Source organism: Enhydra lutris, unplaced genomic scaffold (assembly GCF_002288905.1).
Source record: "Enhydra lutris kenyoni isolate GAN:26980312 unplaced genomic scaffold, ASM228890v2 scaffoldscaffold17, whole genome shotgun sequence".
In the NCBI taxonomy this organism is placed as follows: Eukaryota; Metazoa; Chordata; class Mammalia; order Carnivora; family Mustelidae; genus Enhydra; species Enhydra lutris.
Window position 1 is genome coordinate 9,161,984 of NW_019154101.1, and position 23,562 is coordinate 9,185,545.

At 52.3% G+C, this 23,562-nt stretch overlaps 1 protein-coding gene across 1 annotated transcript in view; it reads left to right on the forward strand.

Moving 5' to 3' along the window:
* Positions 1-4,787: 4,787 nt before the first annotated feature.
* LOC111147700 (potassium two pore domain channel subfamily K member 5) overlaps positions 4,788-23,562 on the forward strand; it is a 36,561-nt gene continuing 17,786 nt past the window's right edge. The window contains exon 1 of the mRNA XM_022503933.1: positions 4,788-5,030. Coding sequence (XP_022359641.1) covers positions 4,845-5,030 — 186 coding nt within the window. The 5' untranslated portion in view covers positions 4,788-4,844. The remainder of the gene's footprint in view (positions 5,031-23,562) is intronic.

Genomic DNA, 23,562 nt, shown 5'->3' on the forward strand with positions numbered 1-23,562 from the left:
GTCTGTGTTTACCTTAAATTTTACAGATAACATAAAATTTACCATCCTGACCATTTTCAAATGGACAGCACAGTAGTGTTAATTACATGCACCTTGCTCTGCAGCAAATTCTCTAGAACTTTTTCATCTTATGAAACTGAAACTCTATATCCATTGAGCAGCTCTTCCTGTCCCTCCCCCACCCCCCACTCCCTGGCAACTTCTATTCTATTATCTGTTTCTAAGAGTTTGGCCACTTTCGATGCCTCAAATAAACGGAATCTTACAGTGTTTATCTTCTTTGTGACTGGCTTATTTCCCTTAGCATTACGTCCTCATGGTCCATCCATGTTGAAGCATGTGTCAGCAGTTCCTTCTTCTTCTTCTTTTTTTTTTTTTTTTAATAAAAAGAACTTTAGGTCACTTTTTTTTTTTTTAAGATTTTATTTGTTTATTTGTCAGAGAGAGAGAAAGAGAGCACATGCACAAGCAGGGGTATCGACAGGCAGAGGGAGAAGCAGTCTCTTTGCTGAACAAGAAGCTGGATGTGAGACTCAATACCAGGACCCTGGGATCATGATATGAGCCAAAGGTAGATGCTTAACCGACTGAGCCAGGTGTCCCAGAAGTTCTTTCTTTTTAAAGGCTAGATAATATTCCACTGTATGTACACACCATTTTCATTACAACTTTATTGCTCTGTGATTTTATTTTGATTTTCCTAGGATAAAATACAAAGGTTGTCTTAATGGGTATATTGAATTTACCTTTCTAACTTTCTAATTTACCTTTCTCAGAACCTTTCTAACTGACGAACCAGAGGATTAGTAGACATGAAAATTTAATAGATATTTTCCCCAGGTTTCTAAATGAGCCATTAGAAATAGAGCAAGTTTATAAAGTAATTGACAATCTTTCATAATGCAAGCTATTTTATAAGACATTTAAAACTGTCTATCCTTCAAGCAATATGACAGGAACAAAAATGAAAGCAAACCTTTTGAACTTTTGAATTGACAGCTACCAAGCTTTTCTAAGGAAACAAGGTTTTCAAGTGATTGTGATGTTGAACCACTTGATGTTCTTAATGGCTTTTTATATGTCTCCTTAGATCATATGTGCATTTCAGAGGGGAATTATTCCCCTTGAAATCCCAAAACAGAATATCAACAGAAATATTCCTAAACAGAAATAAAGTGGTAAGTGTTATGAAAGGGATGCCTGGATGGCTCAGTTGGTTAAGCTATCTGTCATCAGCTCAGGTCATGATCCAAGGTCCTGGGATGGAGTCCAGCATTGGGCTCCCTGCTTGGTGGGGAACCTGTTTCTCCCACTGCCTGCCTCTCCCCCTGCTTGTGCTCTCTCTCTCTAACAAATAAATAAATAAAATCTTAAAAAAAAAAAAAAGAAAGGATTATCAAACATTCATTCACCAAGAGGATAACCCCTTCCCCTAATTGAACCAAGGAAGAAACAAAAAATAAGCGTGGATCCTTTTGTGGCCAGAGCATGACTTGGGGGGAAAAAGCTGATCTGCTCTTCCAGAGGGCACTAGTGATCTATTGCTATCAATGTGAAATTCAACTCCATTCTCAAAGCTGATTAACTTTCAAAAGATGGCACTCTGAAATGATTATCAGCCATAAACATAGCCTCAGTGTAGGGGCCAAGGGCAGGCCACCCCAAGATGGGCCACTTGATAGCAACATAAAGATTATTTTGAGTTAAAAAGCAATCAAAACCCAGCAGATTCAGGAAAGGTTCTTTACCTTCGCCCTCAACTGCCTAAAAAGAATTCAGATAGAGGATCTGTTCCAGGAAGAGAGCTATCACCACAGATATCTACATTACACTATGAACTAGCTATGGTAGACAGAGGAATCTGGCAAGGCCTGTTTGATCAAAGTCCTCTATGTCTCATTGTTTCTGAGTGACCTAGCAAACATTTGTTTACCAAACATTTACTCTTTTTCATCTTCCTGTGAATTGCAATCCTTCCCTTTGAAGTCCAAGACCCCTACCCCTGTCTTCTTAGTCCAAAATGACAGGTATACCTCATTTTGCCAGACTGTCTTTGGAATTTCCATGTCTGCGTGGATTCCCCACACATATAAAATTAAATTGGATTTTCTCTTGTTCATCTGTCTCATGTCAATTTGATTTTCTTAGTCCAGCTAGAAGGACCCAGAAGGGAACAGGAAATTCTTGCTTCCCAACATCAGCTTGTGGAAGAAAATACCCCTCCCCCACCTCTTACCTACTTTTACTTTTCCATCCTCAAGTCTCAAGTAGTCTAAACATTCATTGGTTCCAGGACAGTTTATATTTCCAAAAGCCCCCACTGGCTGCTTTTAGAGAATAGCCATAGATCCCGATCTCCATCAGAAATTGTTGACCCAAATGTATGGATGGGGTCTGGGAGGGTGGAGGAAGTAAGGGGAGAGGAGGAGAAGCACAATCACTCTGGAAGGAGCCCGGGGAAGGGGAGAGAGGCGCGTGAATGGAGAGCTAAGTCAAGAGGTTCAGGGAGACACAGAAAGGTAAGGAATGGGACCACAGAAGGATAGATGAGGAGACAGTGAGCACCACACTGAGGGCAAGAGAAAAGCTGGGAAATGGAGAAATAGGTAAGGTGGAAAGATAGAGAAACTAGAAATTATAAAAACTTTGAATAAGAGAAACTAGAAATTTCAAAAACTTTGAATAAAACCTGATTCATTCCAAAGCATTCTGCAGTGTTTTTGTGAGACAGTGAAACCGAAATAGGAAGAGGCCCTTTATTTTCTTAGGAAAAGAACGCAGACTGGAGGTGGGAGAGGAACGGTGGAGAATTTTCCAAACACAGAGAGAGCCTGTGGCCTCCCAAACTGCCCCCACCCCTCTGGATGAACGGTTCACACCACAGTCCCTGACTTTCTCTTGAGACACAGGGGATCCGGGACAGAAGACTGGGCGCTCTGTGGGCTGAGGGCTGGACAGTGGGACTGCAGAGCTTGACTGTAGGCTCAGTAGGAGGCAGACAGGAATTACAGAACAGTGGTCTGCCTGGGGTAGGGCCCAGGCCTGGTTGGGGAGTGGCTGGGCTCCAGAGCGAGCAATTGAAAGGCCTTGTTGAGGGAACCTGCCTCCCTAAATCCCAGAGACACCAAATCAGGAAACATGGGACTTCCTGCCCTGCCTCCTGGAGACACACACATGGTGCCATAAAGGAGGGATAGAAACATCCGCTAAATCAGATCAACCCTTCACACCTGTTTCCCTAGACCTTCTGCTCCTGCCCAAATTGGACACGTCACAGATACCCCCCCCCCCCCCCGCCCCGCCAAGAAAAAACGTCCTCTCAACACCTGAACAAAGTCCCTCACCTTCCCCATGGGGGAAAAATGGCCTTGGCTAAAGGCAGTGCACCAATTTGGCTCACTGCCACACTTGCCCCCAAAGAGGCCACCAGAGGGTCAAGGCCAGCCTCTTGGTACCAAGTACTGGAATGTGCCATCCCAATTTCTGGCTGTTGTTGGTTGGAAATTTTTAATATACTAACCCAACACGACTTCAGTTTCCTCACTGCAAGGTTGGTATAATTAGAGGGCCGGATGGTGATGCATGGAAAGGATGTGGTACTCCCTGGGGTTTTTAGCCCCTAGATGAGTGAGAGATGTCCTCAGCGTCTGTTCTTGACAAATTCATTCACTCCTTCATTGCACAAATGCTTATTGAGTGTCTCCTACATAACAGTCTGGGGACATGTCCTTGAACAATCCAGATTCCCTCCCCCAGCAGTCACTTTACCGTTATAGGGTGCATTAGAGTTATATCGTCTCTCAGAAGGAATTAGGAAGAAAATATCTCCGAACAGTGGGGATGAGTGCGCATGTGTGGGTGTCGATGAGGGTTGCAGAATACGCACCTACAACAGTGAAGCCTCAACAGCGCCTTCTCAATGTGGGGGGGGGGGTCTCCAAGGCAGGTGAGAATGGGCCAGGAGGGGGGAGTCTCGCCTTTGTGGCTGGATTAGCTCCTGCTATCCTGATTCTCTACATCCTCTCCAGTCCCTTTCTAGTCTTACCCGCCAACCCGGCTTACAGGGGGGTGTAAGAGAAAGAGACGGAGAGAATCAAACTTCCTTGGCAGAAACGTCAGAGGATGGAAATTGAATTACAATGAAAATAAGAATAGTACTAACTTCCTGACCCTAGTCATTAGGTACACACTCCTCTTAGTTAATACCAGCAGCACAAAAAACCAACGCGAGTCCCGGAGACCCCAACCCCTGTGGCACCGCGGGGCGCGCGGCTTCCCCTGGCGGCCGCAACCGGAGCGCACGAAGCACCGAATTGCGCAGCCAGCACCTCGTTGGGGGCCTACGCAGGGCGGGGCCTGCGCGGGGGGGGGGCGGTGCAGGCGAAGAGGCGGGGCCTGCGCGGGCCCCTCCCCCACGAGAATCGGGCGCGGTGCGCTGGTTAAAGAGGCGCGCGGAGGCGGGCGCGGCGCACACTGCTGTGGCTCGCGGAGGACGGCCCACGTGTCTCCCCAGAGTCTGGCCTTAATTCCACCCCCTCCCAGCTCCTTTTAGCCCAGCGAGGCAGGGCTCCTCCTTGCCCCCACCTTGGTGTCCGCCGGTCTCCCACACCCCCCCGCTACCCCGCCTGCGGGAGGAAAGCTTCGTACAGTTACCCGCGCTCGGTGGGCCAATTTGACGGAGCAACTTTGTCCGGGGAGCGGCGCCGGGGGAGGGTGGAGGAATAGGGCACTGCGCATGCGGAGCTCCAAATTCAAACAGCTGTTTGCAGAGGCTGGAGGGCGCGTGGACCGGGAGCCGCTGGGGCTAGGGGAGGCTTTCTCCAGGAGGCAGCCGCTCAGGAGCCATGGTGGACCGGGGCCCATTGCTCACCTCGGCCATCATCTTCTATCTGGCCATCGGGGCAGCGATCTTCGAGGTGCTCGAGGAGCCGCACTGGAAGGAGGCCAAGAAAAACTACTATACACAGAAACTGCATCTGCTCAAGGAGTTCCCGTGTCTGGGCCAGGAGGGCCTGGATAAGATCTTGCAGGTGAGCCGCCGTCCGTGCCCCTACACACTTGAAGCCGGAGTCAGGAGTGCTGAAGGGCTGCCCTTCACAGCTTTGGATAACCCACAGTCCCCGTGGGTAGTCCTGGGGTGGCAGGAAAGGATGTCTCGCATGGGTCTGGCTGCTGGGATCTGTCGTTTACCGGAAGACGCCGGAGTGACCCATGCGCCGAGATTCTTTGGGAACCCGGTTTGTCCCGAGAGAAGTTGAGGTTCACCTCCTAGTGAACCAGGCTTCGTGGTGGCTCGGTGTGAGTGTGCGGGTACCTCCCTGCTTGGAAGGGGACTGGAGGGCGGATAAAGGCATTTATCTTCACTTGGAGACGCTCCCGGAGTTCGGGAGGCGAGCCGGGTGCCACTCCTTCGCATCTCCACCTCCCAGCTCCAGGCCGGTGCCGCGCCCGCGCGGTTTTTCTTCGCAAATGTGAGCGCCGCGGGGTCGGTGGAGGGTCCGCCCCAGCCCCAGCCTGAGCAAAGCCTACCCCCTCAGGAAGTGGGTAGGGGGCTCTGTCCTGCCGGAGCACCCTGGAAGGGGGTTGGGGGGAGATGGCTGGAATGCTGGAGACGCGCTCACGCTTCCGGCAGGGCTTATCTCTCGGAGACAGTCCCCCTCCTCCCCCTGGGCTTGGAGTTAAAGTTTGTGAAAGTAGCAGGTTGAACAAAGGAACAAAATGCTGGGGATCTTTTTTAGGGGGAAGGAGAGGTTGAGCAGAATGGGAGGTGTTGGGGGGTAGTTTCTCCTCCGTGTTGGGATTGAAAGCCTCTTATCTTCTCCTTGTGTTCTATGGATGGCTTTGACCTCACTGGGATAAACTGGAGCTGACCATGCTGGTTGGGTCCTTGAGTCTGTTTGGGGACCAGAGCCCTTTGCTCCAGTTTCTCAGAGGCCCTTGGCCTCAACCACCCATCCTCTTGGTCTGCATTTATGGCCTCCCACCAGTGGAAGGACCAGAACCTGGATATAAGAGCTGGTGAAGGTTCTAGATTGTGGGGTGGACTAGAGGGAGATTGTCCAAGGTGTTACATTTCTCTTGGGGCGAAAGATGCCAGAAAGAAGGTTTGATGGAATGAACACTTAATCTGTAGCAGGCCCCCAACATTTTATGGTTGTCTAGTTGTCTCTCATTTGACCCGGTCTCAAATCTCCCCATATGTGAAATGAGAACGAACCGGTCTTCATCTGTCTTCCCTGCCCTGGACTGCTGGGAAGTTAAAAGCTGTGGAGCACATGAGCAGGTCTTGCCTTGGCCACTTCCTTTTTGTCCTGAAATCAATGGACATTCACACACATGAGCATATAAGTACTTACCAGCATTTGGGCAAGACTTGACCTCCCAGAGGCCAGCAAGAGGGGAGGTTGGGCAGGTTTGGTGTTGGATTTTAGTGGGGAGAGTCTCTGGACCTATAGCCATCCCCAGAGTGGGGGCCCAGGAGAGGTGAGGTTTGGTGGGGAGCATGGGCTCAGAGGGTAATTGTGTGGTTTCACCCCCCATAGCAGGAGCGCCTTCCAATGAGTGCCTTGTGTGTGGCGTTGGGGAGGGGTCACTTTATAATTTCCCTTGAGGAAACAATTCCCCCGGAGAACTAGTTGTTGTTTAGTTTCTTCCAGGGCTTTGTTTAGAGGGGGAAGGGGGCAGGCGCCCGTGATGAAGAACCAAGCTGCCCTCGAAGTGTTTCCCTCTTCGCCACAGCAGGGGAAGGAAGGAAAGAATTCAAGGCTGCATGTGGGAAAATAAACTTCAAAACCCAAGGAGAGGGGAAAGGGGGGCGGTCAGGGTAAGGCAGCCGGGTGCAGCTGGTGGTAGTAGCTTTGGAAGTTAAACAGCTTTCCTAAGGTGTTCTAGCAAACAAAATGCTTCTTGTTTGGAGGGCCTCTTAAACCCGCCAGTGATGGCCCCGAAGAAATGCGCAGGTAATTTTTTAGATTTGAGCATCAGGCCAGTCTGATTTGGAGACGATTATGGACAGCCCTGTTCCTCATCCCTGGCCAGAAAACTCTCAAACCTTCTCCAACTGGGCGAGTCTCCTCCCCTCATAGGAAAAACCCAAGAAATGAAAACTGACCAGGGGAAGCATTTTGCTAGCGTCACTTTTTAGTCTGCAGAAATCTGCCTGGCTCTGCTCTCTGTTCTGACTTGAAGCATTGCCTTCAGCCCTAGGAAATTGGCTTAAGGAGAAAAAAAAAAGAAGAAGAAGAAGACTCAGTCTCTGAAAACTTAAACTTCTTTCCCATCTGGCCCACCTGAGGTTCTGTGTTTTGTCAGGTTCTGAATCCCCTTTGTAATCCTAAAGAAGTCCCAGGCTAGGAATTCCTGGGGTTGGGGTGGGTTCTTGGGAGGGGTTGTTAGAAGGGGGGGGGGTGCAGTCTGGGCTGGGGTTTTTCTTACCCTGGAAACGGCCTGTGCTTTCAGAAGCATGCGAAGGGAGTTAACGCAACACACGCCTCACCTTTCGTTATATCTTTGGAAATAGACCCCAAGTTTCATGTGCTTCCTCCCTGTACAAGCTGTGGTTGAACTGAGGTGGAGGCCAACTTTCAAACCTGAAACCTCCCCACCCCCACCAGCCTCAGACCACGTGGTTGCCCTCCTTCCTGCCTTCAGAACCACTTCGGAACCTTGCTCCCAAGCCTTGTTCCACCAGCCTCTTCCTAAGTTGCAGCGGTTTCCATAAGGGCAGTTAGCATTGACTGAACACCTCGTGCACTGGGCATTGTGGATAGCATGTGCATTTTATGAGAGGGTACAGGCTGGTATTGCCATCTGGCTTGGCCATTTACCCATCAAGCCATTTAACTTTGCCTCTTACCCCACCTGCAAAATGAGGGTCCAGTGAGGATCAGGTTAAGCAGAAGCCTTAGGCAAGATGCGGGCAGGTGTGACTTGGGAGAAGCGACACGCCTCCCGCTGTTGTTAGCATTTATTGTCACACAGTGACCTGGGCATTTTACCTGCCTTAGTTACTCCTTACAGCAATCTTACGTATTAAGATAAGGAAACCAAAGCTCCGGGAGGTTGGAATGGCCTTGGTGACACCATAGAAGCACTCTGGAGCCCATTCCTTGTGCACCTTTGCCCTCCTTGGGCATGTGAAACTGTTGACTGGTTAGTTTGTGAGTGAGCTCTGGGGATTGGTTCAGGTGGACTCTGGCCGGCTGGGGAATTCTATTTTCTCTTTCCGCTAGAACAGGCATTGGCACACAGGCCCCCTGTGTGGGGCCTGGCCAAGCCAGCACCTCCTCTGTGACTGCGGTAAGCCTCAGTCTGCCCCTCCCTTCGCTGCACAAGAAAGCAAAGGGCTGGGGTGAAGGGGAGCAGTGAACCTTCTCCAGCCTTCCCCTCCGGTGTGTGGTGATCATAAACAGGAAGGATCTGAGAACTCACTGTGCACCAGAGCTTCCAACAAGTACTTTATAGATGTTCTTATTTTAATTTAATCTTGGTGACCACCCCCTTTTATAGAGGGGAACAGTGATATATAACTTGCCCAGGATTATATGGCACAGAGTCGGATTTCACACTGTGCTGTATTCCGAAGTACGTGAGAATTAGTCAGCAAGCGTCTACTAAGGGCCCACTGTGTGCCAGGCACTAGGCAAGGCTCTGGGAGTGCAAAGATGGATTAAGACACCCGCCAGGCTGAAACTGGCTTCTGGGAAGAAGGATGAGTAAACTCCCTAGGATGGGGTGGCTCGAGAGGGCCCCCAGGACCAGCCTGAGGGGTCAGGGAAGGCTCTCTGGAGGCGATGACCTCAACTAGGGTCTTGAAATTAGGAGGGTTTGAGAGGAAGAAGAAGGGAGGAGAGAGTGGGTGCTCCTGCTATGGCTTTCCAGATTCCCCCATGTCTCCTAGGGGTGTGGTAGGGGTGGCTCCAGGCCCTGCCTTCTACTGGATGCCCCATCCCTACCTCTGGGTTTGGCTAGACTTCTCATGTATCTGACCAGTTCCCAGAAGCCTTTTCGATCCTGCTGGCCTCCTTGCCAGCTTCAAACTGCATTATCCTAGCTGGAAGTTTTCCATGTGTGCCAGACCCCTCTCCTTTTATTTCCTAGAACCTTCTTAACATGCCTGTTCCCATCTATACCAGTCAAGCTGATTCCAGTTTTAAAGGTCTGACCTCAAGTCACTAACACCAGTCCTCCCCAAATTTGAAAATATAACCAGGGATTACGTGCTAAAATTACATCTGCCCAAAATGCTGAGAATGGGGCACCTTAATTGAATTTTTTTGAGAATTGAGGGTTAACATGAAAACCTCTTTTGTTTCAAGCCTTGTTGGAAGTGGTAAAGCACACTGGTCTGCTTAATGCCTTTGTAAGTAAAGGGAACACAATAGATCTTTTGATTATCCAAGATCACGGAGGCCTCCACGTCAGTAGTGTGAACTTGGGTCCTCCCTGTCTAGAGCTGGAGAAGTGGAAAGTAGAGAAGTCGGGTTTTTGAGAGGAATTGGAAGAAGGAGGTCCCCTCCTCATGGCTTGTCTGTTGATGTTCCTCTCAAAGTTGAGGGCCGCCAAAAAAAAACAAGAATTCTTAAATCGATAAATCTGCCTCCGTTAGCTGCTCTAGAGTTTCAATAGTTAAAGTGAATTTTTATTGCATCGTTTGGAGAGTTTTACTAGAACCCTTAGGATGATTACAAATGGCATGGTATTAGAGACTTCTCAGACGGTGGGAATTAGCAAGTGTTGAAAGATTCTAGTGGAGTTGGGGGGTGTCCTATAGGAGGGGGTGCAAGGGAGGTGAGGACTGTTGCGTCTGAGTATTTTCCTGGGATTTTGCCCTATTTATAGTTTAGCGTTTAAAAGAAACAATCCTCCAGTTTTGGATGCCGTGCTTGGCTGGCTCTGACCTCAGGCCAAGGGCTTTCATCTTGAACTTGGCTGTTTGCTGTCAGATTGGGCTCAGCCTCTGAACTCTATGTGTGGTGGGGGTGGGGAGCAGGGAACTATAAGGCTTTGGGGAACAGAGGAGCCGTACTCCCAAGACAGAATGCCCAAGAGAGTCTTTCTACAAATTGGATTGCTAGATCCGACTGGTGCTGAAGAACTGCGTGGCCAGAACTGGGTGATACAGAGAGGCCAAGCGTGCTGGGTACTAGAAGAAGCCAAGTGAAATAGGTTTGCCTGTTGGAGAGTGGAGCAAGTCAAGGCGAGGGTCCTTGGAGATTTCAGTGAAAGTTCTCTGGGACTCTCTGAATAGGGCAGAAGAGGCCTGACCTGTCCACCCTCCCCAGGGATGGGTTGACACGCTGCCCTCCAAGTACCACTCGCCCCACCAACCGCGGGGCCCTTGCTTTTGCTGAAAGAGTCTCATCCATGCCGTGTGTCATGGTTATGGGCTGGCCTCTGAAGGCAGGCCCCAATAGCACCTTCATTGCTTGCCTCAACCAGTGCTGGGCACATAGTACTCATTAACTGTTAGCTCCACTGCCCCTGCTACTATTCCTAGACACCCCTGCTCTGGGAGGGGGCTGCCCACACAAGTCTGGCTCATACAGGATCAGGAGGACCTTCCTGAAGCAGAAGAAATGTCAACCAATTTTTTTTTTTAATTGCAGTAAAAAACACATAACAGAGTTTACCATCATATCTATTTTTTCCCCATCTTAAGCACTTTTAAGAGTATGTTTCCTTCATGTTAGGTATATTCATGCTGTGGTGAGACAGATCTCCAGAACTTTTTCATCTTGCTAAACAGATTCTACCTCCATTAAACAGCTCCCCTTTCCTCTCTCCCCCAGTCCCTGGTAATGAGCAATTTATGTTCTGTTCCTGTGAGTCTGACTACTTTAAATACCTTTCAAGTGGAATCATAGAGTATTTGTCTCTTTGAGAAAAATGGTGCAACCATTAAGGAAAACAGTGTTGAGGTTCCTCAGGAAATTAGAATTGGAACCGTATGATCCAGAGTCCCTCTTCTGGGTGTGCATCAGTGAGATTTTTAAGTTGCTGAACAAATAAGGTGGGGGGAGTATAGATCTTTCTTGCCCACAGCCCTCAGGGAGGAGGAAAACTGCCTGATGATCCTGGGCAGCAGCCACAGGGCTGGAGGGTGAGGGTCAGATGATGAAGCCCTCTGGGTTTAGCCAAGGAATTTGAACTGACCAAATTTTTGTAATTTTCAAGTAAGGGAGTGAACAGCATTTCAGAAAGTTCCCTCTTCCTTCACCGGCTTTGCAACTTAAAAGAAGTGGAGTATTTGACTCGAAATTAACAGCATTTCTGTGGGCTGATCCCTTCACCCCATGGGTGTTCTGATAAGGATGCTTCCTCCCTTCCTCCTTCTGATGTGATGGAGTGTGGGTTTTTCCGCCAAAGCCCACAGAACCCACAGCAACCCCCCCCCAAACCCAACTTTCAGTTAGGACACCTTCTCCTCTTACCGTGAGCCCCTTGGACAATCAGGTCTGGGTACCTGCCACAGCGCCCCCCCCCCATTTGACCAGATTATGCCTTAGTTGTCCCTTTATGCAAAAGTGGGTTTGGTGTAGTCCAGCTCTGTACAGCTGCCTGGGGCCTCTGGGTTTTTGGTGAGGGGTTCATCTGGTCCCTAAATTTCAGAGATCGGGGCAAAAGAAAGGGTGGGCTCACGGAAGGGCCTCCCTGCTAGCCAGCATTTTAGTGTGTACTGAAGCCTCAGAAACTAGGCAGGGACCTTAGCCCTTGGGAGCTCAGCCTCACTGGGGAGAGAAGCGGTCACAGTGGTGGAATGAAGGGAAATGCGGTCCTGGTGCTGAGTGATGGGTTGCAGATGGTAGAGGCCAGAGAGATGGACGAGGGTCACAGGGCCTCAGAGGATTCGGTTCCTGTTTCCTGAGGCCTGTAGGACCCCTTGGCTGGTAGGGGATCTGGGTCTGATCCACACATAACCCCTGCCCTCAGGGAGCCCCCAGTCTAGAGGAAGAAAAGTAAAAGGACCTATCACCGCATTGATATTGGGAAGTGTACCTGGAGGTTCTGAGTGTCAGTCATTGAGAGATGAACCTCTACTCTCGAATTTAAAGAAGCAGGAGTATAAGGCACGCTGGAAAGATGAGTGGTGTAGCTAGCAGCGCCTGGGAGCATCCTGCCGAATTCTTACTGCATGCCAGCCTTGGGCTGGTTCTCTGACTGTGTCTCCTTAAGAGTCCAGTGGGGTAAATGTTACTGCTATGCCCATTTTCTAGGGAAATGGAGGCCAGGGGATTTGCCTGGGTCTACATGGCTAACTAGAGGCTGAGATTCACCCTGCCCTGTTGACTTCAGAGCCAGGAATGGAGAAACAGCCCAGAGGTTGGAGTACAGGGGTTGGGGTAGGGGTGGTGTGAGCCGAGCGCCTGCTTAGCCACAAGCTGTGGGAACTCTTCGGTGCCTCACCTCATGAATCCATGCACAGCCCTCTGCTGGAAGGGCTCTTACCAGCACTGCATCCTGGTAAGAGCCACAGAATGGACCACACAGGTTCAACCTAGAGGCTGTGCATCTAGGAAGTAGAAGAATGAGGATTTGAACCTGGAGTCCACACTGTGGACCTTTCTGTTCTGTGTAGAAGTAGAAAAAAAACAAGGAGCTGAGGCTTGGAGGCAGGAAAGGGTCAAGCTTGCTCGGTGTCTTCAGTGCCTTAGCTATCAGGATGTTTACCAAGCTGCGTGACCTTGAGCAGGTCAGTCTCCTCATCTGCGAAATGGGACAGTAGTACAGTATCTCCCTCATGTCTGCAGAGTCCATGAAAATGTACTAGGCAGAGTGCCTGGCGCATGCAGCTGGTGACTTGCTGCCTGTTAGCTGCTGATCCTGTGCCCCATCTCTCTGGGCGGGGGGCCCTGTTTTTGATGGCTGTTTCAGGCCCCACCTCGGACTGAGCTCCGGATCTGGAGATGGAGATACAGATGATAAAGCCCACCAGATTTCTCCTAGTGGAGTCCCCCACCATTTCCTATTTCTTTCAAGTTCACCCACAGCCCTCCCCTCAGAAGAATTAATGGTCCACATCTAAACATATGGCAGGTTGGCCCCCTCTTCCTGTCCAACAGGGCCCTGGCTCGTCCCAGGTCCCCATCAAACTTTTCCTATTCTGGAGGATTCCAGGTGCAGATGGCCTCACGTATGTCCTCCCTGGGTGGTAATCACAAAGGATCCTGGGTCAGAATTATACCCTCATAGGGGGCAGTCACCCCCACCCACTTCCCCTTTCAGAGAGCCCTTGGTAGACAGGTCCCTTTGATTGCCTTTGAAATGCGCATTCTATTTTTCTATTTTTCCTCTCTTCTATCTAAATATTTGGGTTTCCTGCCGAAATATTTAGGCAGGATTGTGTACTGTGGCTGTTGTCACCTCCCATGGCCCAGTGTAATCTGGCTGCAGCTGCTTAGCTAGGCTCTTCCTGGGAGGGAGAAGCTTTCTCTCCCCTCCCCCCAGGGGGCCCCAGGAGAAAAGTCCAGCAGGGTGCTTGATGGCCAGGCCAGTACCATGTTCCAAGTCCCTCCCTTTGTCTGTGCTTGCTGTTGGGGCTGACAGACTTGGACCTGAACCACTGTGTAGGAAATAGTGGATTCTACCCTGATTCCAGTTCTGCCCGTGGTGCTGGTTTGTGCCGAGCTCTGGACTCCATTTCCCTCAAGTAAATTCATCCATGCACTCAAGAAGGCTCATAGTGCCTATTAAATTAGGCCCAGCTAGACTGTAGGAGCCCTGCCTGGGCAGGGACATGTCTCCCCACCCTCGGCCCAGGTCTACAGACACATGCAGGAAGCCTGTGGATTTAATTGCCCACTGCTGTGCTCACAATGTCTGTTGGGCCCCAGGTGCCCAGTGGTGTGCCTGGCTCCAAGGGGGATGCTGAGAGCCTTGTGGGCCTTCCATTTCCATGTCCAGTCAGGAGGGGCTGGGCCTCTTGAAGATCAAGGCTCTTGTCTAGGTGCATTGAGCCAGGCCCAGACTCTGGCCCGTGGCCTCATAGGCTGGGAATTGTGGAAAGGAGGAGGGGAGGGGAATGCCATTATCAAATGTGCTCCCAATTTCCCCTTCAAGCCTCACGAGCCAGGGCCACGTTTCCTAGTGGTTAAGGACAGGCTTTTCAAGTCACAGCGCCTTTGCAAGCTGTGCAACCCTGAGCACACTGTTCCATTGGAAAGTGGGAACAGTGTTACCCATCTTGGTGGGTGGAGATCACAGGAGATCGTAGGAGAAAACGTGCGTGGAGGTCACTTGCTGTGGCCCTGCTGTCAGCTCCAAGTTAGCCTTTAAATTTAGTTTATTGCGGTCTCTTCCCTCTTCGAGGAACTTGTAACAGCTCTCCCCCTCTGGGTCTTTATCTCTGGGAAGTCCCTTCCTTGCTTCCTCTCCCCATCCCATATTTCATAAACTTCTGCTAAACTTGTTTCTCCTGGGATTAACAAGGCCAGTCTGTCCAGCCCCTGCTCCCCCCACCAAGTTCCCCACCCCCCACTTGGGGCCAGCCGGCCAGGCTCACCGTGGTTGCTGCTTTCAAGGAACTTGAGGCAGAGCAAATAGCCATCCAGTCCTTTCTTCAACAGATACTTACTAAGCACATACTATGTGCCCAAACCTGTTTGAAACCTGCTGCAAAGAGAACGAGCCCCATCCCTGCCTTTTGGGGAATGCCTTCAGACCACGGACTGCAGAAACCCAAGAGGGCAAGTGGACCTGCTGGGGGCGGCAAGCAACACCCCTGCCCCTCCCTCGTGGAGACAGGTCGAGGCCTTCAGAGCCTGCTGAGGAATAGGAGCAAAGGCCGGGCTGTTCTCCGGGGAGAGGGGCATGTCCTGACCTGATCACTCTGGCCTGGCTGGAGCCTGCTGCCTTGGGCTTTTTCTCCCCCAGGGCCCCAGTCACAGGGAGCCTTGCACAGTGGACTGAGGGTGTCGGCCCCAGGGAACAGAGCAGGAGTGTTGCACATTGTTGCCTGGAGTACTTGGAGGACCCCAAGAAGCTCGCGGATCACAGGCTTCCTGCCCTTCCCAGATTCCCACCCTGGGCCTTGCCATGGGTCTGTGCAGACCCGTTCATACAAGGTGCCTTCCTGTGACCTCTCTGGGCCTGACAGAGGTGTGGCAGTGAAACACCATCCCATTTGCTATGGTAGGTAGGAAAACTGAGGCCTGGTGAGGAGCTGGGTGGGGACAGACGGTAGAACTAAGTTCAGGTAAACCGGCTCTGCTTGTCCAGGTCCAGAGTGTTTTTCCACCAAGCCATTTGTCATCCTGTCTCAAATCCCCTTTTAAATGGCCTTTAAACCAAAACCATGGTGGTGTTTTGGGGTCCTGAGCACTGATTTTACGTACAGTAACCAGGCCTGCCTGATTTCCTACCCTGCCCAGCACATGCCTTCCTGTCACCTCAAGTGGCAGCTTCCCCACCCTAACTAGTGAGTTTTTCTGGGACAAGAGGCAGGAGTTGAGATGGAAGCAACTATAAGCTCCGAAAGGAGGATGGTTTTTTAGGGCTGTCCAGAGCCTGGAGCAGAAAAGATCTGAGGCCTCCCAGGGAGTCGCCCTATCATAAGACCCTGTACCCCAAGTGTTTACACCCAAGGAGCTGTTGTTAGCTGGTTTCTCCAGAGCCCAGAGCACCCCGCTTGGAGGCTGGCAGAGGTAGCTGATGGGGGAGGAGGGTCTAGCTCTGGGCACCTCTCCTGGCAGTGAATCATAAATTGTGAGGCTGAAGGAAGCTTAGTGGTTACCTAACTGGCTTCCCAGTACAGCCCTGGAGCCAAGGCCCAGTCCTTAGGAGGTTATGTAACTTTCCCCAGGTTACTGTGCTCACCAGGGGCGGGGAAGGACAGTGAAGCAGTAATTAGAGCTAAGTGGGGCAATTAGGGAAGTCATCTTGGAAGCAGGGTCCCCAAGAAGTAGGTTGAAAGGTGACCCCCACACCTCCTAATAGCTGTACTGGCCAGTGTCACGGCTGTCAGGGGTCTTCATGGACTCAGATCGTGACCCCCAACCCAGAAAACCCTCAGTGGCTTCTCGGTCAGACCAAGCTAACATTCTTGCTGTGGTCTCTGTCATTTGGACTCTACTACCGGCGTGGTCTTGACCTCTTTCTGGACCCGTCCCTTTGATCCCAGTTGGCTTCCATATAGACAGAAGGCCATCTCATGAGGGAGGAGAGGCGTTTTAAGACGTTGTAGACGCATCGCAAGTTTTCAGTTCTTACCAAGAACTCGAGGTCTGTATCTGCTAGTAACCTAAGTCACTGAAGGGAAGGTGGCTACGGGGGCAGGACCATGGTCACGGTGTAACCGTAACCAGAAGTAACGGTGGCTGGCACTTGGTGATGGAAAGGGAGCCACAGGCTGGGCGAGGGCCATCACCACTCACATCAACCGCCCCCCCCCCACAGCAATGACAAGATAAGTGCTGTGGGGAACCTCATTTTGCAGATAAGGCATCTGAAGCAGAGAGATTAAATGATATAACCAAGGTCACACAGCTAGTTAGTGGCCTGAACCCAGGCCTTTGTGTCCAGAGCCAGAGCTCTGCAGAGGCGCCCCTCATTTAGACTGTGGAGTCCTAAATTGGCGCCAGTCCTACCCATCTTCCTAGGCTACCAGCCACTCCTTGGGGCTGCACTTTCTCCTTGGGATCCATTGGCTCCTAGTACCCCAAAAGCACTCCAGGCCTGCTTGCTGGCCTTTGCTGAGCACTGTGTTCTGCAGCCTTGTGGGTTCTGACACCACTGTTTTCCCGACCACATTGACCGTACATAGATTTATTTGCCATTTTCAGCGTGAAAGGTTTAAAGCAGGAAATCTTGGGTCCTGTAAGTAGAGGCTAGGGTTCAGGGTCAGGGCTATCAACTCCTTTCCTGCTCTCAGCCTCTTTCCTCCAGCATCCTTACAGAGCCAACAGGCACTGACCCTTCACTTAGAATTTGTGGGTCAGGGGACCCAGCAACCGAGCCTTCAGAAAAGCATCAAGGAGCTGGAGGGGGGCATGTAACTGCTTGTCAGTGGTGGGGTTTCCATCTGAGTCCCCATATTACTTGCTCCCTCCGCAGCAGCTAAACCTGTACTTGTGACCTGTGCCTGCATTTGGCTTCCCCAGGGCAAAGCCCCAGCAGGACTCCGGTCCCCACCTTGGGAGGGAATAGTTTTAGTCTTGCCATTCTCCTGGAGTAGAAGTGCCACCTGCCTGTGTGGCTGATGACAGGGATCAGTGATCCTGCAGTAGGCTGAGGACCCCAGGGTACAGCCTCGAATGTTTATTTGGGCCTGTGTGTCCGTGGTGACTAATGCAAGTTCCTTGATCCTCCCACATCCCGGGTGCAGGATGGCACCTGTTCAGACCCTCCAGAGGAGAAAGATCAGCAGCCCCAGGCCTGGCCCGTCTCTGCTTTTCAAATAAAGCTCCTGCCTCCTGGATCGTGGAATGCATGCTGACACTGTTAGCTTTGGAAGGATGCCCTTCCCTTCTCAGCATCCCGGCCCCCTGGAGCAGTGGGTGGAAGGACCGCCTCTCACTGAGGGATAAGTGCTGAGTGGGCTAAGTGGGGCAGGCTGATGCAGTAGTGTCTTGTCAGCACCCCCCTGGGGAGCAGGAAAAGGGAGGGTGTCCTGATTATCAGCTTTTCAACACCCCATCTCTCCCATCCCCCAGATGCTAGCCGCAGCCCAGAGATCTACTTAGGAACGGCCCCGTGAGCTGGGGACTGGCAGGTCCTGGGGCTTGCTCACCTGACTTACTGCGCAACTAGACCAGGTCACTGCCCCTTCTGAGCCCAGGACCTGGTCACTAAGGCCAGTTAGATACCTCCCGAGCACCTGCTATATGCCCAGTGCTGGTTTAAGGGTTGTGGAAATCATGGGAAGACTTGGACATCATCCCTGCTTTTTGAGGTTGGGGTGGGACCTTAGAGCAAGGATTATTAATTAGTAATGGGGCATGTGGCAGGGGTTTCAGGGGCCCCAAGGGAGAAAAGTCACTGTAGGCTATGACTGCCAGGGCAGGCTCCCCATCCTTCTCAGGGCACCACCTCCGCACCCTGGGGCATCAGAACATGTTGCCTTGGGGGGTTCTGCCTTATCTGCACACCTCCCCCGCTCTGCAAGGCCCTAACCCTGTGCCCCATTGCATCACAAACGTAGCACCCCGTGAGGGATAATTAGTTAAAAAAAAAAAAAAAAAAAAAAACACTGTGAACTGGGAGGCTGTGTTTCTGTGTCCTTTAGCTTGTCTTCTCCAGCCCCCAAAGCCCAGAGGCAGGACCCTCGCAGCCCTCCATTGCCTTCCATTTAGGCCCACCTTCAATCTGGACACTTGTCCTTCGCCCTCCCAGTGGGGGTCTTGCCTGGCCAGAGGCTGCATCCCCGCACTAGGTGCCGTGGCCCCACACACAGCCCTGCCATCCTCCTGTGCACGTGCCCTCTTGGGACAGCTCAGCTGGTTGCCCAGCAAAGTGTTATCTCCCTGGGCATGGAGCCACGTCTTGACCTGGGGCAGGCTCCACAGTGCTGGGGCAGGGCGACGTCAGAGTTGTGGGGGACACTGTCGGGTCCTGCTCTACAAGGTTCCTCTCTGCACCCTGCCAGCTGAGGCCTCTGAGTTCACAGATCTCCATTTCGGCATGCCCTGTCTTGTTGGAATCTTCCAGGGCTGAGAGCGGCGTATGGTCAGACCCTCTGGCTCCCGGGCCTGCTCGTTGTTGGGGTCACCGCGTACAGGTCTTAGAAAACTCTCCCCTTCCCTGACGCTGGTCTTGTGTGTGTGCACACAGCCCTCCACACCTCTCCCCTGCCGCTCTGCACACACAGTGCAGTCCTTCCTTCTGGCCAGGCTGGGGCTGTGTGGCCTGCGGATGGGACCCCCTCAGATAGACTGGCGCAGAGGACTCCCAGGTCCTGAGGGCGGGGGTGGTCTCCCAGTCCTTCCACTGGTGTTCCCAAAGTGGGCCTGAGCTGGAACCCAGACTTCAAGTTTGGCGAAAACCAGCCTGGGGGTGAGGGCGGCCAGGGCGCCCAAGTTCACGTATGGTTCTGTTCGCACTGAGTCACAGAAACACGGTGCAGAAACAGAAGGCAGTCAGTGCTGAGTTGGAGGCAGGATGATTGCTTCCTTTCTCTTTCTCTGACTCCCCAGTTTTCTGAAATGCTGTTGAATTGCCTTTAAAACAAAGAAACTGAATTTATATCATTAGCCACTTCTAGGCTCGCTATTTTTAAACGTGTGAGGAACACCAAGCCCAAAGCCAAACCGGGTCTTAAACAGAGCACACTCTGAAACCCGGTGTCAGTCCTGGGATTGCTAACCGCGTCCTGTCATTATTTTTAAATTTAGCTGCCAGAGTGGTGGCTTCCCAAGCAGCAGTGCTGTTGAACACTTGGAGGGGAAGGGTCTCAGAGACCGGGGGGGACGCCAGCTGGGCCTTCAGTCTGCAGACCAAGCTGTTGGAGACTGGACGCCTGTGAGTTGGCAGTCTCCAAGTGGGGCTCCCTGAGAGGTGCCTGGCAGAGCCTGGGGAGCCCCAACGGCTAAGCCCAGTGCTGGGGTCCGCATCCCCTGCAAGGGACTGTGTCTTCTGGAGGCCCACGGCCCCATGTTCCATTGCGTCCAGCTCCGGCAAGCTCCACAGGGCCACAAGGAGACCTTGCCCTGCCTTTCCAATGAACAAAAGCACAAGGCGGCAAGATTTGGGTCAGCGTGCACGTAATTCAGTCAGGAGCGTGCTGCAGATGACAGCCGGAGGTCTGGGGTGAACCTGAGGGTCCAGGGGAAGGCACGCCCCGCCTAGGAGAGGATTTGGGTAGGATGTCTCGTGTTTGATTCTGTATCAGTAATCACCCACATGTAGCTAATTAATTTTATTTTAACGTGCCATCACTAAATATCATGGCTCTTTAAATTAAAATTTAGTTCCTCCGTCACCCTGGCCACATTTCAAAGGCTTGGTAGCCACATGGGACTGCTCAGATGTAGAACATTCCATCAGCACAGAGAGTTCTCTTGGACAGCACTGGCGTGTTGATAGGAATCTGTGGAGGTTTCTAATGGCACAGTGGCTTCTCTCGGTGTCTAGTCAAATTCCGTTCCTGCTCTGGGGTGGGAGAGGGGACAGCCGGCCTGGCCTGGCTGCCTCAGAGCAGCGCCGGGCGTGACGTGCCGGGAACCCGCCGGACGTGGTTTCCCTGTGCCACCCACCGGAAACCTGCAGGCCCTTCTGAGGTGAGCACGCACCGCCACCCTCCACCCCAGAAAGTGCGAGATTGCAGAGAGCTATGAACCGCCTTGCCCTCTGAGCCGCATCAGACTCAGCTGAGTGGGTATTTGGTGGGAGGGTCATTCCTGGTGTCATCGGTCAGGCTTGGTTCGGTGGAGGTGGGACCAGACTGTGGAAAGTCAGTCTTTTTTTGTTTTGTTTTGTTTAAGATTTTATTTATTGATTTAACAGAGACAGAGAACGCACAGCAGGGGGAGGGGCAGAGGGAGAAGCAGTCTTCCCACTGAGTGGAGAGCCGGATGCGGGACTTGATTCCAGGACCCTGGGATCACAAACTGAGCAGAAGGCAGACAACTTAACCGACTAAGCCACCCAGGCGCCCCAAGTTAGTCGTTTTTCATGGGTCTCCAGTTGTTGCTTCAGGGTCTCAATTCCTTCTGATCGCCCGCTCCACCCCCTTCCAGCAGCCTGACCATCTCCAGTGAAGCATCAACTTTCTTCTCCAGTCCTTGGGAGGGAAGCTTGTACTTAAGGTTCAGGTTCACCGCTTGGGTGAATCTGTTGTCACATCTTCCTCTTGGGATGAGAACCGTGAACGTGTTTTCCATCACAAATCTGGAAAGAATGGAAGAAGGGGTGACTGATGGAACTGGTATGGGCTTTCCAGCTTCTTTCTGGGGTCCTGCTCCAGGAAAGGTGCAAGACCCAAGGGTGGGGCGGAGGAGGAGGGACAGGCGGTTCTCAGAGCTGGGGAAAGCGACTCACTGGGAGATGGCTCTGCTCGAGTCATTTGTGTCTTGCGAGCCTCCGTTTCCCCATCTGTGTTTGAGCTCCTTGTCCAGCTTTGTGCTCATTTGCTGGGACTTTTGACAAGGGCATGGCTCGAACCCCGGGGCTTGTCCTGGCCTCGATGTTTGTCCACTGCTTTGTCGTGGTATCTTCCACCATCCAGAAACTTTCTCTCTGCCTGCCTGTCTCTGGTGAGGACGGCGAGTCCTCCTAGGCAGGGCCTGTGTCTTGCACTTGGCTTGTTTGGCTCACAGCATCAGGGCATGTGGCCGGTGCTCAGTAAATACTTAACCAGTAGACCCGACTTTGAATTGCACAATGCAAGGTCGTTCGTGCTTCTGGCCCCATCTTTCCTTGGGTTAGATGAAGTTGGGTGGGTTCTGCATGGGGCTTGGGGCTGGTACCTGGCCAGATGCGGTCTTCATAGCAGTCAGGCATAGCTGCCTTCTTGCCCCTCCAAAGAGGGGGATACCCCAGGGCCCCTTGCGGGGATTGAGGGTGAAGGGAACCCCTTCCCATCCTGCCATCTTGTCTCGCCTCTTCCTAGGAGGTGACAGGCTATGTCCTGCAAGCCCACTGTTGGGTCCCTTGTTTGGCCCTTAGTGGCCCAGGACCAGCAGCCATCTCCAGCAGACTTGAGGGTAAACGGACCTCCCTGGACAAGCCTCCCATGCAGAGTGTTTCGTGGGAGACTGAGTTCTGTGGCCGCGTGAGGAGGGGGTTTCGCTCTCCCGCCGGACCCCTGGGTGACTTGGAAATGTGGTGCCACTTACCTTCCTGTCTTTGAGCCTTCCCTGGCCACACATAATGCCCCAGGAGCCTGAGCCCCAACAACACAAGGCATTCATAAACCAGAAGTTTCTAAGTCAGGAGCGTCTCTAGCTTTGCCTGTGCAACGTCCTCATGTCCACGTCCACTGAGCCTTTGGATCCAGAACCCTGAGAGTTGGCAGGCAGGCAGTAGTATTCCCATTTTACAAGGAAAGAAATGGAGGTCGTGACCTCTAGGGCAGGGGTCTAGCTGGCCCCTTGCAGGCCTGAGCACTCACCGTTAAGGCACTCCACTAAGAAGACTGAGGGCTACCAGAGCCTGGGGGGTTCTTGGTTCTTGGAGCGGAGGGGTTAAGCAGACTTGAGAAAGGCCTTTTGCTTAACATCACAGCCCTGGTGAGGGAGAGACCGAGTGAGCCGTGGTCTTGATCCATTTCGCCTCGTGGGGTTCACAGTGGGGCGGTCCCACAGGCACGATTCTGCGGCTGTGCCATTGGAGAGTTTCCTGACACCCGGCCTTTCACTGGTCCTGGGCCCCAGGTCTGGGCACAGGAGGTTTTTCAGCCGCTACACCAGCCCTCACCTCACCCAGCCTCTGTGTGCTGGGAGCGCCTGGCTGTACTTTTCCGTACCTTCAGCACAAAACGGCTCTCTGTTTCTTCTCCTGGTCACGTCCACGCCCCAGTCGGCTGGGGATGGGAGGTGGGCCGGGTGGGGGGGGGCTGTCCATCCCCGCCAGGCAGAGAAGGCTGAGGCCACTGTGCCTGGTCTGGCCCTGTGCCTTCACAACCTGCGTGGGTAGGATTGGCCCGGGGGCAAGTGGGGTGTGGGGTGCTGGTTGCCTATATCTGGCTCCCTTGCCTGTCCCACACCTTTTGGGGATCCTGTTCGTATCTCATCTCTGTGATTTCCAAACAGGGGGCCTTGGCAGCCAGGGTGTGTGAAGTCTGTGGCCGTCTGGGGAGTGGGCAGTCTGTCTTTTAGGACATTGCTCCCCATGTGTCTGGCCCAGGGATCCTCAAGGTAGCTGGGCTTGGCGGTCTTGACCTTGTCTCTGATCGGGACTCCATCTTCTCATGGGGTTTGATCTGGCCTCTGGGGGCCGTGGAGGCAGAAGCTACCGTCCACCCCCCCACCTCCCTGCAATGGGGAGGTGTACCATCCACCCCAAAATGCCTGTGCCACTTCGCCGGTAGTTTCTGGTACAATTTATTCCAGGGAGGATGGAAGCCAGCTGTTGTTCGTCTCCAGCTGGAGACTGAACCAGAGGAAATGGGCTTGGAGTGCAGCCGGAGGGATTTAGGTTAGAGTCCGACAATAAGGAAGGATTTTGTGACAGGTGGTTGGCCCTCAGGAAGATCCCACAGGGGGCTTTGTGGAGGGCGGTGGGCTGGGATTGTGCTGGGAGGTGGTAGGGCCGGGATCGGGTGCTGGGGGGTGGGTGCAGGCAGGGGGTTCCTACATAGTAGAGAAGCTCAAGGTGCCCACCGCTCATGCACAATTCCTGCCACCCACCCCCTAAGACCCCCTGGGCGGTTTTTTTTTTTTTTAATTAGTGAAGGGGTTTACAGTTTAACCATCTAGTCATCTTAAATTACAATAAACGGGTAAGCTTAATAATTCCTTATCATCAGAACCCCAGGCTTCAAGGGTGGGTGGTTACTTATTACCCAGAGCTACCAGTCCTGGGTGAAGTGAGAGGGAAAGGAGGAAGGAGCAGGTGCAGGGGCTGCTCTCGAGGCCCCTGGGTGTGGAGGAGTGTGCCGTGGGCTGGTGTGCTCTGCGAGACAAGACAGGA